Source organism: Rana temporaria, chromosome 1, assembly GCF_905171775.1.
Source record: "Rana temporaria chromosome 1, aRanTem1.1, whole genome shotgun sequence".
NCBI classification, from domain to species: Eukaryota; Metazoa; Chordata; class Amphibia; order Anura; family Ranidae; genus Rana; species Rana temporaria.
Window position 1 is genome coordinate 571397980 of NC_053489.1, and position 13529 is coordinate 571411508.

At 44.9% G+C, this 13529-nt stretch overlaps 1 protein-coding gene across 2 annotated transcripts in view; it reads right to left on the bottom strand.

Annotated features, from left to right (window-relative positions):
* The window catches only part of TUSC3 (tumor suppressor candidate 3), a 362725-nt gene extending 353178 nt beyond the window's left edge, over window positions 1-9547 (bottom strand). For both annotated transcript variants that reach the window (XM_040334674.1, XM_040334673.1), the window contains exon 1: window positions 9393-9547. In XM_040334674.1, coding sequence (XP_040190608.1) covers window positions 9393-9515 — 123 coding nt within the window. In that variant the 5' untranslated portion in view covers window positions 9516-9547. The remainder of the gene's footprint in view (window positions 1-9392) is intronic.
* Window positions 9548-13529: the final 3982 nt, after the last annotated feature.

The following is a 13529-nucleotide window of genomic DNA, read 5'->3' on the forward strand; positions in this document are numbered from 1 at the left end:
GGCCTGCACAGAGTCCTGACGTCAACCTGATAGAACACCTTTGGGATGAATTCGAGCGGAGACTGCGAGCCAGAACTTTTTGCCAACATCAGTGCCTGACCTCACAAATGCACTTCTGGAAGAATGGTATATTCTCATAGGCACTCCTAAACCTTGTGGACAGCCTTCCCAGAAGAGTCAAAGCTGTTATAGCTGCAAAGGGTGGGCCAACCCAATACTGAACCCTATGGACTTTTTTTTGGTGACAGCTTCTCTTTAACGAGACACCAGGAATCTAAAATACCCCTGACGTGTCACCTGTTCTCCAATGATTCTAATACAGTGCAATATACCATTATTATTATTTTCAATTTTGACTACATCCACAGCTTTTATTAAAATACTATGTAATGGTTCTGCCCTGAAGGTCCTTATGTAGACACCTCCTGTTACAGGGTGACAAGTGGCTTTTACACAAACTTTACACAACGCATATTCCACTGTACAAGTGAAATGCATCGTGTAGATAGGAAGGGGTTGCAAAGAGCCTGCAGAAGATCAGCAGAGCTGAGATTTAACAAATAATTTAACAATGTAACAACAAAATGTCAACTGTTTGTAATATAAAAGACACACAATGCCTGCAAAGCAACAAAACATATGCAATCAAAAAACACATTAACACATTGAAAATATCACAAGCAGCTGCACAATACACTGTAACACATTGTCATACAATGCTGCAAATGAAAGTCCTTAACTCTGTCCTGAGCAATGGACCCGAGCAGTCAAAGTCAAAGCATCAACACAGCAGCCAAATCAACAATGGCAGCCTCCGTATTTCTCTGATAACAAGATTCATCAAAGCAAATTTCCCCATATAGCAATACAACAGTTTTGTTTTAAAGTGGTTGTAACGCCACAAGATTTCTATTTTTTTTACCTTAATGCGAGCCATCTGTGCTGCAGGAGCCCCCCACTACCCCCCTTATTCTTACCTAAACCCGATCCGATCCAGCAATGTTTCACGTGAGCAGCGGCTCTCGCTGCTGTCTCCCTCCTCATTGGGCAGGTTGAAAACAGTGGCAGCCATTGGCTCCCGCTGCTGGTAATCAAATGCTGTGACAAAGGAGTAGGGGCAGGGGTTGATTTTCCTGGTCCATGTCAATAGACACAGACCGGTCGGCTTGGGAGTGAGCACACATGGGTGTCCCCTGGGGGCCCTCAATAAAGAGGAGGGGCCTGGGGCGTTGTACAGAACAGATAAGTATTACAGGTTTGTTATTTTAGTTTTTAAAAATATCACTTTAATGCCAACCCCACTCCCCTTTCCTCCCATACTGGAAAACTCAGAGAGAAAATAAATGACCCAGAACTTCCAGGCAGGAAGGAGCACATAGCAGTCATCCAGTATAAACCCCAACTGAAGGGCTTGGGAACTTACACATTGCTTCTCCGGCTGTCTGTTTTAGCAGTCAGAACAAGCAAGATAAGCAAAGTATAGGTGAGTATGTGCGGTGGAAGTGTGCAGGTTCAATTCACAGCAAGCACTGGTTAACTTTAAAGCGGGGGTTCACCCGTACATGACACTTTTTCCCCTTAGATGGATGCTCATTTTGTCTAGGGGAATCGGCTAGTTGTTTTAAAATATGAGCTGTACTTACCGTTTACGAGATGCATCTTCTCCGCCGCTTCCGGGTATGGGCTGCGGAACTGGGCGTTCCTATTTTGATTGGCAGTCTTCCGAGAGGCTTCTGACGGTCGCATCCATCGCGTCACGATTTTCCGAAAGAAGCCGAACGTCGGTGCGCAGGCGCAGTATAGAGCCGCACCGACGTTCGGCTTCTTTCGGCTACTAGTGACGCGATGGATGCGACCGTCGGAAGCCTCTCGGAAGACTGTCAATCAAGAAGGAACGCCCAGTCCCGCAGCCCATACCCGGAAGCGACGGAGAAGATGCATCTCGAAAACGGTAAGTACAGCTCATATTTTAAAACAACTAGCCGATTCCCCTAGACAAAATGAGCATCCATCTAAGGGGATTGTTTGAAAAAAATGTTTTATGGGTGAACTCCCGCTTTAAATAAAGAATACTTCAAGGACATAGTCCATCTTTTGCATAAAAAATAATAAGTGCTTTATTATTTTTTTGTAATGAAGACTGCAAAGCATTTTAAGTGGACCAGTGGATCAGTGGACCATGGATGCAATACTCTAGCTCCTGCATACCATACCATACCATTCCTCCAGCTGCAGGTCAATAAGACAGTACAGACCTTCAGTTATGGGCCATTTATGGCACATTTATGGCATATTAATACAGACTTAAAGCGGTGTTTCACCCTGCAGAACAACTTTTTAGCATAAAATTCGGCATAGTAGCGCGAGCTACAGTATGCCTGTCTTAATTTTTTTATCCCCGTACTCACTGTTATATCGTACATAGAAGATTCCGACTGCCCGCGGGGAATGGGCGTTCCTTTCAAGAGGGAGGGTGATTAACGGCCGGCTCTGGCACGTTACGCTCCCTGAAGACAGCCGGAGTAGGTCTCGGCTCTTCACGGCGCCTGCGCACAGACTATGCGCAGGCGCCGTGAAGAGCCAAGCCTATTTCGGCTATTTCCGGAGAAGCGTGACGCGCCAGAGCCGGCCGTAAATCACCTTCCGTCTGGATTGGAACGCCCATTCCCCGTGGGCAGTCGGAATCTTCGATGTACGATATAACAGTGAGTACGGGGATAAAAAAATTAAGACAAGCATACTGTAGCTCGCGCTACTATGCCGAATTTTATGCTAGAAGAAAAAATATATATATATTTTTTTTATAGGGTGAACCCCCGCTTTAAAGCAGAGTTCCACCCAAAAATTGAACTTTTCTGGTTCCTCCCCCCCTCCGTTGTCACATTTGGCACCTTTCAAGGGGGAGGGGGGAGTAGATACCTGTCTTATACAGGTATTTTCTCTCACTTCCAGGCATAGATATCTGCAGTATCTGTGGCAATCTACGCCATGTCCGGCCCCTCTTCAGTCCTCCCCCTCTGTCACATTAGAGACACACAGGTCCCAGAAGACAGCAGGGACCAGTGAGATTGTGCAGTATGACTCACACATGCGCAGTAGGGAACCAGGAAGTGAAGCAGCAAGGCTTCACTTCCTGATTCCCTTACCGAAGATGGCAGTGCCCCCCCCCCCTTTTTTTTATCATTTTTTCGGCAGAACTCCGCTTTAAAATGGAAGGAGTAGATAAGCTTCAATTCCTTCCAGACTCAACATGTAGCTTCATTTTTGTCACACAAGAGATGCAAAGCGATGCAAACGTCACATGTTTTTTAAATGTGAACTGTCTGCTGTCCATATTATCTGTTGTAAGCTGCTGTTGTAGGCGCCCGGGCATCGGCGGTAAAACGCTGCTACATTTAGCGGTGCTTTACTGTCGTTTTTCACCCGCTACCAGGGATTAATTCAGCTAGCGGCCAAAAAAGGGTTAAAGGCGCACGGCGGTGGTTCGGCACCGCTGCCCATTGATTTCAATGGGCAGGGACGCTTTAGGAGCGGTGAGGTCACTGCTCCTAATGCGCTGCAAAGAAGCTGCTGGCAGGACTTTTTCTGATTCCCCTGCCAGCACACCGCTCCAGTGTGAAAGCCTGCGTTAATGGAGCCGCTCTTTCAGGGCGCTTTGCAGAAGCTATTTTTGGTGCTATAGCGCCTCAGAGTGAAAGGGGTCTTAGGCATTGGAGTTTGGCAAAAACATGTTCCAAATGCCTGTCTTCCGATGTGAACAGGGTCCAATGCAGATAGGGTGAATAAGCCCTCATGCAAGGCTAAAGCCTCGTACACACGGCCGAGTTTCTCGGCAAAAACCAGCAAGAAACTTGCTGGGAGATATTTTTTTGCCGAGGAAACCGGTCGTGTGTACATTTTCGTCGAGAAACTCGACGAGCCAAAAAGAGAGCAAGTTCTCTATTTCCTCGACGGGAATGGAAAAACTTGCCTTTTCGAGTTCCTCGACAGCCTAACAAGGAACTCGACGAGGAAAACTATGTGTTTCGCCCATCGAGTTCCTCGGTCGTGTGTACGAGGCTTCAGTCCTACATCCCAACTTCTTCAAGTATCTCTGTACTGATGTGAACTTTATAGTAATTACCATAAACATTTTGCTTTATGTCACAACATTTGAGCATAAGCTATGGATAATACCCATAATGTTTGTAATTTGTTTGAAATGTCCGTATTTATTTCTTGCCTTTCTCAGAGTGAATGTAAAATTCCCTAACATTTGTTCCTAAGAGAAAAAAGTCTTAAGAAACATTTTGACCAGAAGGGTTAAAATTCTGACCGATAGAGAAATGAGCCTGTGTACAATGTGTGCTCAACACTGACAATGTAAACAATCAGCTACTGCAGAGACAGAACTGATGTACAGAAGTGATACAATGTTGCAGAACGTTATTGTTTACATTGTTTTGGTTATCTGTTGTCTGGAAAGGATTTCATTCAAGTTACAGTCCAGGATTTCATTCAGTCCAGTAAACTATTCAGACAACAGAGTTCCATCTCTGCAACATTGTATCAATTTGGTATAGCAGTTTACTTTCTGAAGTATCAGAGTAGTGAGCACAGGAATCTCCATAGACTTTGTACACAGTGCAGAGGTCTCCTATTACAGGTGATACTCGAAAAATTGGAATATCGTGCAAAAGTTCATTTATTTCACTAATGCAACTTAAAAGTGAAACTAATATAGGAGATAGACTCATTACATGCAAAGCAAGATAGTTCAAGCCGTGATTTGTTACAATTGTGATGATTATGGCTAAGGCCCCGTACACACGACCGAACATGTTTGCTGAAACTGGTTCGCGGACCAGTTTCAGCAGACATGTTCGGTCGTCTGTACAGCCGAGTGGACAGGATTCCAGCGTACATTTGCCCGCCAGACCATTTTCGAGCGGGAAAATGTTTCTAAACTTGCTTAGAAACATGCCCGCTGGAATCCTGTCTGTCGGACATGTTCGGTCGTCTGTACAGACTTACCGTACATGTCCGAGCGGCCGCCATCCCTCGCATGCGTCGAATGACTTTGACGCATGCGTGGAAGCATTGAACTGCCAGGGCCGCGCACGTCACCGCGTCATCCTCGCCGCGGCGGCTCGCCCTCTTCGCCGCGTATCGTGTACACGCAGATTTCTGTATGATGGTGTGTACAGCCATCATACAGAAATCTCCGGGCGGGCATGTACGCTGAAAACGGTCTGGCGGACCGTTTTCATCGTACATGTTTGCCCGTCTGTACGAGGCCTTACAGTTTGTGAAAAGCCCAAATCCACAATCTCAGAAAATTAGAATATTACATGCAATCAATAAAACAAGGATTATACATAGAACAATATTGGACCTCTGAAAAGTAGAAGCATGCATATGAACTCAGTACTTGGTTTGGGCCCCTTTTGCAGCAATTACTGCATCAATGTGGCGTGTCATGGAAGTTATCAGCCTGTGGCGTTGCTGAGGTGTTATGGAAGACCAGGATGCTTCAATAGCGACCTTCAGCTCTTCTGCATTGTTGGATCTTATGTCCCTCATCTTTCTCTTGGCAATGCCCCATATATACTCTATGGGGTTCAAGCCAGGCGAGTTTTCTGGCCAATCAGGGACAGTAATCCCACAGTCATTGAACCAGGTGTTGGTGCTTTTGGCAGTGTGGGCAGGTGCCAAATCCTGCTGGAAAATAAAGTCAGCATCTCCATAGAGCTTGTCTGCAGAAGGAAGCATGAAGTGCACCAAAATCTCCTGGTAGACGGCTGCGGTGACCCCGGACTTAATGAAGCACAGTGGACCAACACCAGGAGGTGACATGGCTCCCCAAATCATCACAGACTGATGAAACTTCACACTGGATCTTGCAGTGTGTGCCTCTCCATTCTTCCTCCATACTCTGGCTCCTTGGTTTCTAAATGAGATGCAAAATTTGCTCTCATCAGAAAAGATGACTTTGGACCACTGAGCAACAGGCCAGGTGTGTTTTTCTTTAGCCCAGGTATGAGTGTATCTCATATATTAGTTTCACCTATTAAGTTGCATTAGTGAAATAAATGAACTTTTGCACTTGTTATATGAATCGTGAAAATGCCAGATTAAGATCGTAAGGGGGGTTGAATCGAGATCGCAATTTTTTTAACGATTAATCCTGCAAATCTACAGCATAGTGATGATGTCATTGCTACTTCTGTAATGTAATATCTAGGTTTGAGAAGGCACTGCTACACATAAAGTGGATTTATACCCTTTGTGTGTATTGAGGATAATATTTACATTGTGCCCAGAGTTCAGTTTTGATTGTTCTGGTCCAATGTTCTTAAAGTGTAACTGAAGGCAAAACTTTTTGGGATAGTGTGGGGAGGTATTAGAACATCTGTCAGGTTTTTTTTGCTGTCTGTGTCCCCTTTAGGGATATTTACCCTCGTTATGCCAGTCCTTAGACTAGTTGAAGAGACAGTGGTACACATGTACTGAAAGTTGGTAGGATCCTGCTGACTAAGCCGATTTTCAGTATGTGCGTACCCTGCTTTATCTTCGAGGAGGGGAAGGATCAATGTTGGGGAAAGTTGCATTTTGCAAATGGAAACTGAGATGTCCCACATATTCATGACTTTTGTGCGACTGATGAGACATTTCAAAGCAATTTTTTTTTATTTTTTATGAACAGTCTTCTAAGTTTTAGCACAGGCAGATATCAATATCAATACAGCCACAATCTTTCAATGGGACACTAGTTCTGGTGACAACTAGGGATTCCCTCATCTTGGAGTGATTTTGGTGTTGATTTACTAAAGGCAAATAGACTGTGCACTTTGCAAAGTACAGTTGCTCCAGAGCTTAGCAAATGAGGTAAGGCTTCACTGCAAAAAGTACCCAATCACGTGCAAGAAAAATAAAAATAAACTGCATTTTTGCTTGCACATGATTGGATGATGGAAGTCAGCAGCGTTATTGCTCATTTACTAAGCTCTGGAGCAACTGCACTTGCAGAGTGCAACTGAACTTTACAAAGTACACAGGCCCAGATTCACAACCGTATCTCTGCGTTGTGCCGTCGTATCTATGCGCCTGATTCTTAGAATCAGTTACGCATGGATATCTGTTAGATCCGACAGGCGTAAGTCTCTTACGCCGTCGGATCATAACTGCATTTTTACGATGGCCGCTAGGGACGTGTACGCTGATTTACGCGTCAAACAGTAAAGTTATGCCGTTTATGTTAGGCTTTCTCCGGCGTATAGTTACCCCTGCTATATGGCAGCGTAAGTGCAGCGTACCAATGTTAAGTATTGCCGTCGTTCCCGCGACGAAATTTGAAATTTTTATGTTGTTTGCGTAAGTCGTCCGTGAATGGGGCTGGACGTCATTTACATACATGTCTAAACCAATACGTCCTTGCGGCGTACTTTGACGCAAAGCACACTGGGATATTTCACGAACGGCACATGCGCCGTAAGTTCAAAACGTCAATCCTGTCGGGTCACAACACATTAACATAAAACACGCCCCCCTGTTCAACATTTAAATTAGGCGTGCTTACGCCAGCCGATTTACGCTACGCCGCCGCAAATTACGGAGCAAGTGCTTTGAGAATACAGCACTTGCCCGTCTAAGTTGCGGAGGTTTAACATAAATCGGATACGTTACGCCGCCGCAAAAATACGCCGTTCTACGAGAATCTGGGCCACAGTCTATTTGCCTTTAGTAAATCAACCTCTTTATCTCACTTCCTGTTTTAGCTATGGGACAAGACGTAAAGGGAAATCTCTCCAGTGGGAAACAGATTGAAAAAATAAACTGGCAGGGGTTATAACCCTCCCCTATTCTACCAAAACTGAAAAACAAAAATAGTTTTACTTTTGTTCTAGCTTTACATTTTCTTTCTTTTATATCTTTTTTAGACAAGCAGCAGTTCTTATCACCCTCTGGAATGTGATCCTTGTGGATCCCTTTTCAGGTCACAGTATAGCAGCAAGTGGTAGGCATTCAGGAGATGTTACTGCTGCCTTCTTTTTTTTAACTTCTGTCATTGCCAACTAATTTTGTTTTATTATTACCTTGTGGAAGCGCGCCGCAACTGCAAGCCAAGTATTTGGCTCATGGTTGTTGTGCAGCCCCATTAATCTCAATGGGTGAGTTTGACAGACAGTGTCACCTGTCAAACTCTGAAGCCCAAGTTAAAAATTCTGCAGCCAGGAAGCTGCATTCAGCCCTTTTAAGTATACACACAAACTGTTTTTTTTTTTTTTGTTGTTGTTTTTTGTTCAACCGGTAGATTGAACAAAAAAATACCTGACAGATCCTTGCTTCAACACACCTAGAACCTAGAACCCCGCCGCCCCTTACCTTAGACCACTGCCAGCACCATTTAGGCTGCCAAATCCATCCAGGCACAGGACGCTCCTGCAGGAGAGGATTTACCTCCGTCTGGCAGCCTTCCACCTGGCGAGGCTAGACCAGGTAGGAAAGGTAGGGGGTCTTCAATATTCTAATTAGCAGGAGAGCTGTCGCCGGAGCAAGGACAAAAAAGGAACAAGGGGGTATAGGGAAGCCCTCCTTTTATTATAGGAGAGGGTTGACCTATGGTGGGGTCAGAGGGGTGAAGCTGACCCATACCTAGGCTGACATGATGAGCTCCAGGAAAAAAACTTGCTTCAAAACAATCAATGGTGATGCAGGGATATCCCCACCTGCTCTATTGTTTCTAAAGGGGCCAGAATACACTGATCAGCACTTGCAGCCATTGGCTGATTATTACAGCATGCCGGTTCAACAGAAGCTGGCTGTTTTTTGTTGAACAGACAGCAGTACACATGTGCTGAAAGTTGCTTAACTGGCTGACTTTCAGTATGTCTGCACCCGACTTTATCTTGGGGGAGGGAGAGGAGCTTTAAACCACCACTGTTTTTACCGCTCCCCAGCCTTCTGTATGAAAGAGCCCTTTGAAACAATGTTAGGGACTATTGCATTTGCCCTGTTAGAGGCAACAAAGGTAAACGGACATGTCATACATATTACAAATATTCTGGTCATTATTTTTGTGCGAATGAAGAGACATTTGCAAAGCTTTTTTATAAACAGATCTCTAAGGTTTAGTACAGGCAGATACCAATACAACCACATACATTACACTGGAGGAAAGCAGAGCTGCAGACATGTATATAGATATACACACATTATTCACATGCTCAAATGGAATATCAGCTGATAACAGAATTAGAACACGCTTTCAGCAATATGCAGGAAAACAGACAATGAGATATCAGGGTGGCATACTGCATGGGTGAGGATTGGGAAGCTCTGCCCATACATTCTCAGGTTTGGCTATGTATGTACCATCAGAAGACATTCCACACACTAATACCATGTCATACCTCCTTCTTCTTTTGTCCTCCCCCACTCTGCAGACATAGAAGTAGGATAAGCAGGCTGCTGACAATAAACAGCTGCTGCATTGCTGCTCTCATGCTGCTCGCCATGATTCTGGAGCTCTGCATCCCCCATCAGCACCTGCTTTGCTCTGATCAGCTGATGACTCTGAATACAGAGGCAGCCAATCAGCAGGCGAGGAGAGAGCAGAGCATCACTGTTATTGTAGTCCTTGTCAGTAGAGAGAGAGAACAGAGCTGATGAAGGATTTGTCCCCATCATTACTATACTAGTGGGATGGATGTGTTTCACACCTTGTAATGGTTTTACTGTACATTTCCTGTCTTTCAATTAAATATATATAAACTAAATATTTAAAGTTTGATGCAAACAGATATTTTTTTTTTTGTCATAAAAGCAATAATTGCTCAGTACACATTTTATTTTTGTATTTTTTTTTTTTTTGTTGTTGCAATCAGTAGTCATTATTAAGTCTTATCCAGGCTGCATTCACATTACATTGCTGAGTGAAAGTGCTCATGCAATGTGCAAAAAATACTTGCAGTGCCATTCATTGGTAATGACACGCAAGCGCAACAAGAAATGCACAATAAACACAACAAAATGTACGAAAAATAGAATGCTAAGCTCAGATAGATACTCAAGCTTCTTTGCAGTGTTGTGGCACATAGGAAAACTAATTGAAATACACATGCACATATATGCAACATATAGGGGTTAATTTAGGCCTCAATCACATCTATGCAGGTATTGAGTTTGCATATTGCAGGTGCATTTTGTGCTTTTCAATACATGCTTTTCATCCATTGAAGTCTATGGAATCAAAAAACAGAAAAAAGTCCCCGGCCCTTTGCACAAAATGCACAGATGTGAACATAAATGTTAAATGGACTGTAGTGTGTTTCTGCAAAACTGAAAATGCATAGGTGTGAATAAGGCCTTACTAAAGGCAAATAGACTATGCACTCTGCAAGTGCAGTTGCTCCAGAGCTTAGTAAATGAGCAGAAGCTCTGCTGACTTCCCTCATCCAATCATGTTGTGCATTCAGGGCTGTCTTAATGAGAGGGCGCACCTGGGCACTGGCCAGGGGCCCCAGCTGCATGGGGGGCCCCTGCACTTTCCCCAAAGCAGCTGGTCCTTGAGCCCACGCTGCACCGAAATTGGGGGCCCAATGATGGCACTGAGAGTGATGGATACACAGGTGAGGCAGGCTGCCTCTTACCTACTTGATGTCTGTTTACCTTCACTGACATCATTGTAGGGGCCCCAGAGCATTACTGTATTTATTGGCGTATAACACTCACTTTTTTACCCTGAAATTAGAGGGTAAACTGTGCCTGCGTGTTATACGCAGCGGGCTGTGGAAATTTTTTTCCTGAAAATTCCCTCTTAAAGTTAGGGTGCGTGTTATACGCCTGTGCGTGTTGTACGCAGATAAATACGGTACTTTGCCCAGGGGGCCAGGATGCTATAAAGAAGGCCCTGTGTGCATGCAAAAATGCATTTTTATTTTCCTTGCACATGATTGGGTATTGTTTGCAAAGCGAAGCCTTACCTCATTTACTAAGCTCTGGAGCAGCTGCACTTTTAGAGTGCAACTGCATTTTGAAAAGTGCAGAGTCTATTTGCCTTTAGCAAATCAACCCCATAGTGTGAATGCATATGAAATATTCCAAATAATTATTTTTAAATAGCTCCTAAAGATTTATAGACATACAGGATAATTTCTGTTAAATTGCAGGTTTAACCACATGCCGACCGCCGCACGCACATATACGTCGGCAGAATGGCGCTCGCAGGCAAAAGGACGTATATATATGCCCCTATTAACCACTTAAGGACCGCCTCCTGCACAGTTACGTCGGCAGAATGGCACGGCTGGGCACATGCACGTACAGGTAAGTCCTGTGCTAGTACCCAGCGGTGGGTCGCGGGCGCGCACCTGCGACCTGGTCCGAAGCTCCGGGACCGCAGGACCCGCGGACCCGATCGCCGCTGGAGTCCCGCGATGGGTCCCTGGAGCTGAAGATTGGGTAGAGCTGTGTGTAAACACAGCTTCCCTGTTCTTCACTGTGGCGGCGTCATCGATCGTGTGATCCCTTTTATAGGGATACACAATCGATGACGTCACACCTACAGCCACACCCCTCTACAGTTAGAAACACAGATTAGGTCATACATAACCCCTCCAGCGCCCCCTTGTGGTTAACTCTCAAACTGCAATTGTAATTTTCACAGTAAACAATGCATTTTAAATAAATTTTTTGCTGTGAAAATGGCAATGGTCCCAAAATTTATTTGGGACCATTTATTTTTTGATTTAAAAAGGATCCAAAAACTATGTGATTCATGTGATTGCTATCCTTAAATAAAAGACAGTTTTTTGGCATGATCAGTCATATTTTCATGCCAAAATTGCCAAAGTGAGTGAACAGAAGCAAAATCTAAATAAAATCAAACTGTCTTCATGGAAGATTTGGGTCCCAAAAGTCATACCTCTGAGGATAAAACAAGGCTAAGTGACTCAACTATGCACAAAAACATAGGAACTGAGGTGTAGAAAAATGGCATCAGGTGCTCTGGACTGATGAGTCAAAACTTTAAATATTTGGCTGTAGCAGGAGGCGGTTTGTTCCCTGAAGGGCTGGAGAGCGATACAATAATGAGTGACGGCAGGCAACAATAAAGCATGGTGGAGGTTTCTTGCAAGTTTGGGTGTGCACGTCTGCAAATGGAGTCGGAGATTTGGTCAGGATCAATGTCCTCAATGCTTAGAAATACAGGCAAATACTTATCAATCATGCCATACCATCTGCAGTAGGACAACAGCCTTAAACATACAGCCAATGTCAATAAGAACTATCTTCAGCATGAAGAAGAAAAATAAGTCATGGAAGTGATGGTGTAGCCTCCACAGAGCCTGATCTCAACTTTATTGATGTGCCCCCAAGGGCACGGAGCGCGCTGATCGGGGATGAGGCGTGTCCAGCTAAATAAAATTGTCTCTTTACCACGTGACCAGCCGTGTCCAATCACAGTCGCTCACAAATGTCAACATACTGCGGTAATTCGCTGTTACTGGGTTCTCCTCCTCACTCACCAATACAGTGTGAGGAGGAGATTGTGGTGATACTGAGTTATCGTTTACACTGTAAAGTACTGTCCCCAGATTGCCCCCTTAATCAGGAGTAACTGTCTGTGACCCTATCAAAATACCTGTCTGTAAGCCCATCAGAGTACCTAAGTGTCAGAAACCATAAATCAGACGGAGACAGAAGTACAGTTAAATCACACTTGTTTAATAAGCCAGAAGAAACGTCAGCCAAGCAAGTCTTCAACAGGAACGCACATAGGCGTGCGCAGCCTATTACATTAGGGTGTGCACCCTAAAGCTCAAACACACATGCATGTGTGTGTATATATATATATATATATATATATATATATATATATATATATATACACACACACATGCACACTTTTAGAAATAAATTGGTACATGTGCACAGGTTTTTTTGTTCAGCAGTTTGCTGGTTGGAGGGAGGGCTGAGAGAGAGAGAGAGAGATAGGTGTAGGAGGGAGGGCTGAGAGAGAGAGAGAAAGGTGTATGAGAGAGGGCTGAGAGAGAGAGAGAGAGAGAGAGAGAGAGGTGTAGGAGGGAGGGCTAAGAGAGAGGTGTAGGAGGGAGGGCTGAGAGAGAGAGAGGCGGGAGAGGGCTGAGAGAGAGGAGGGAGGGCTGGGAGAGAGAGGTGTAAGAGGGAGGGCTGAAAGAGAGAGAGGTGTAGGAGGGAGGGCTGAGAGAGAAAGGTGTAGGAGGGAGGGCTGAGAGAGGGAGGGCTGAGAAAGAAGGAGGGCGAAGAAAGAGGGAGGGCTGAAAGAGAGGGAGGGCTGAAAGTGAGGGAGGGCTGAGAGAGAGGGGGTCTGAGAGAGAGGGGGTCTGAGAGAGAGGGGGGTTGAGAGAGAGGGGGGTTGAGAGAGGGAGGGCTAAGAATGGAGGAAGGGCTAAGAGAGGGGGGCTGAAAGAGACGGGTGGGCTGAGAGAGAAGGGAGGGGGCTTAGAGAGAGGGGGGTTGAGAAAATAGGGTGGGTTCATAGAGACGGGTTGGCTGAGAGAGGGGGG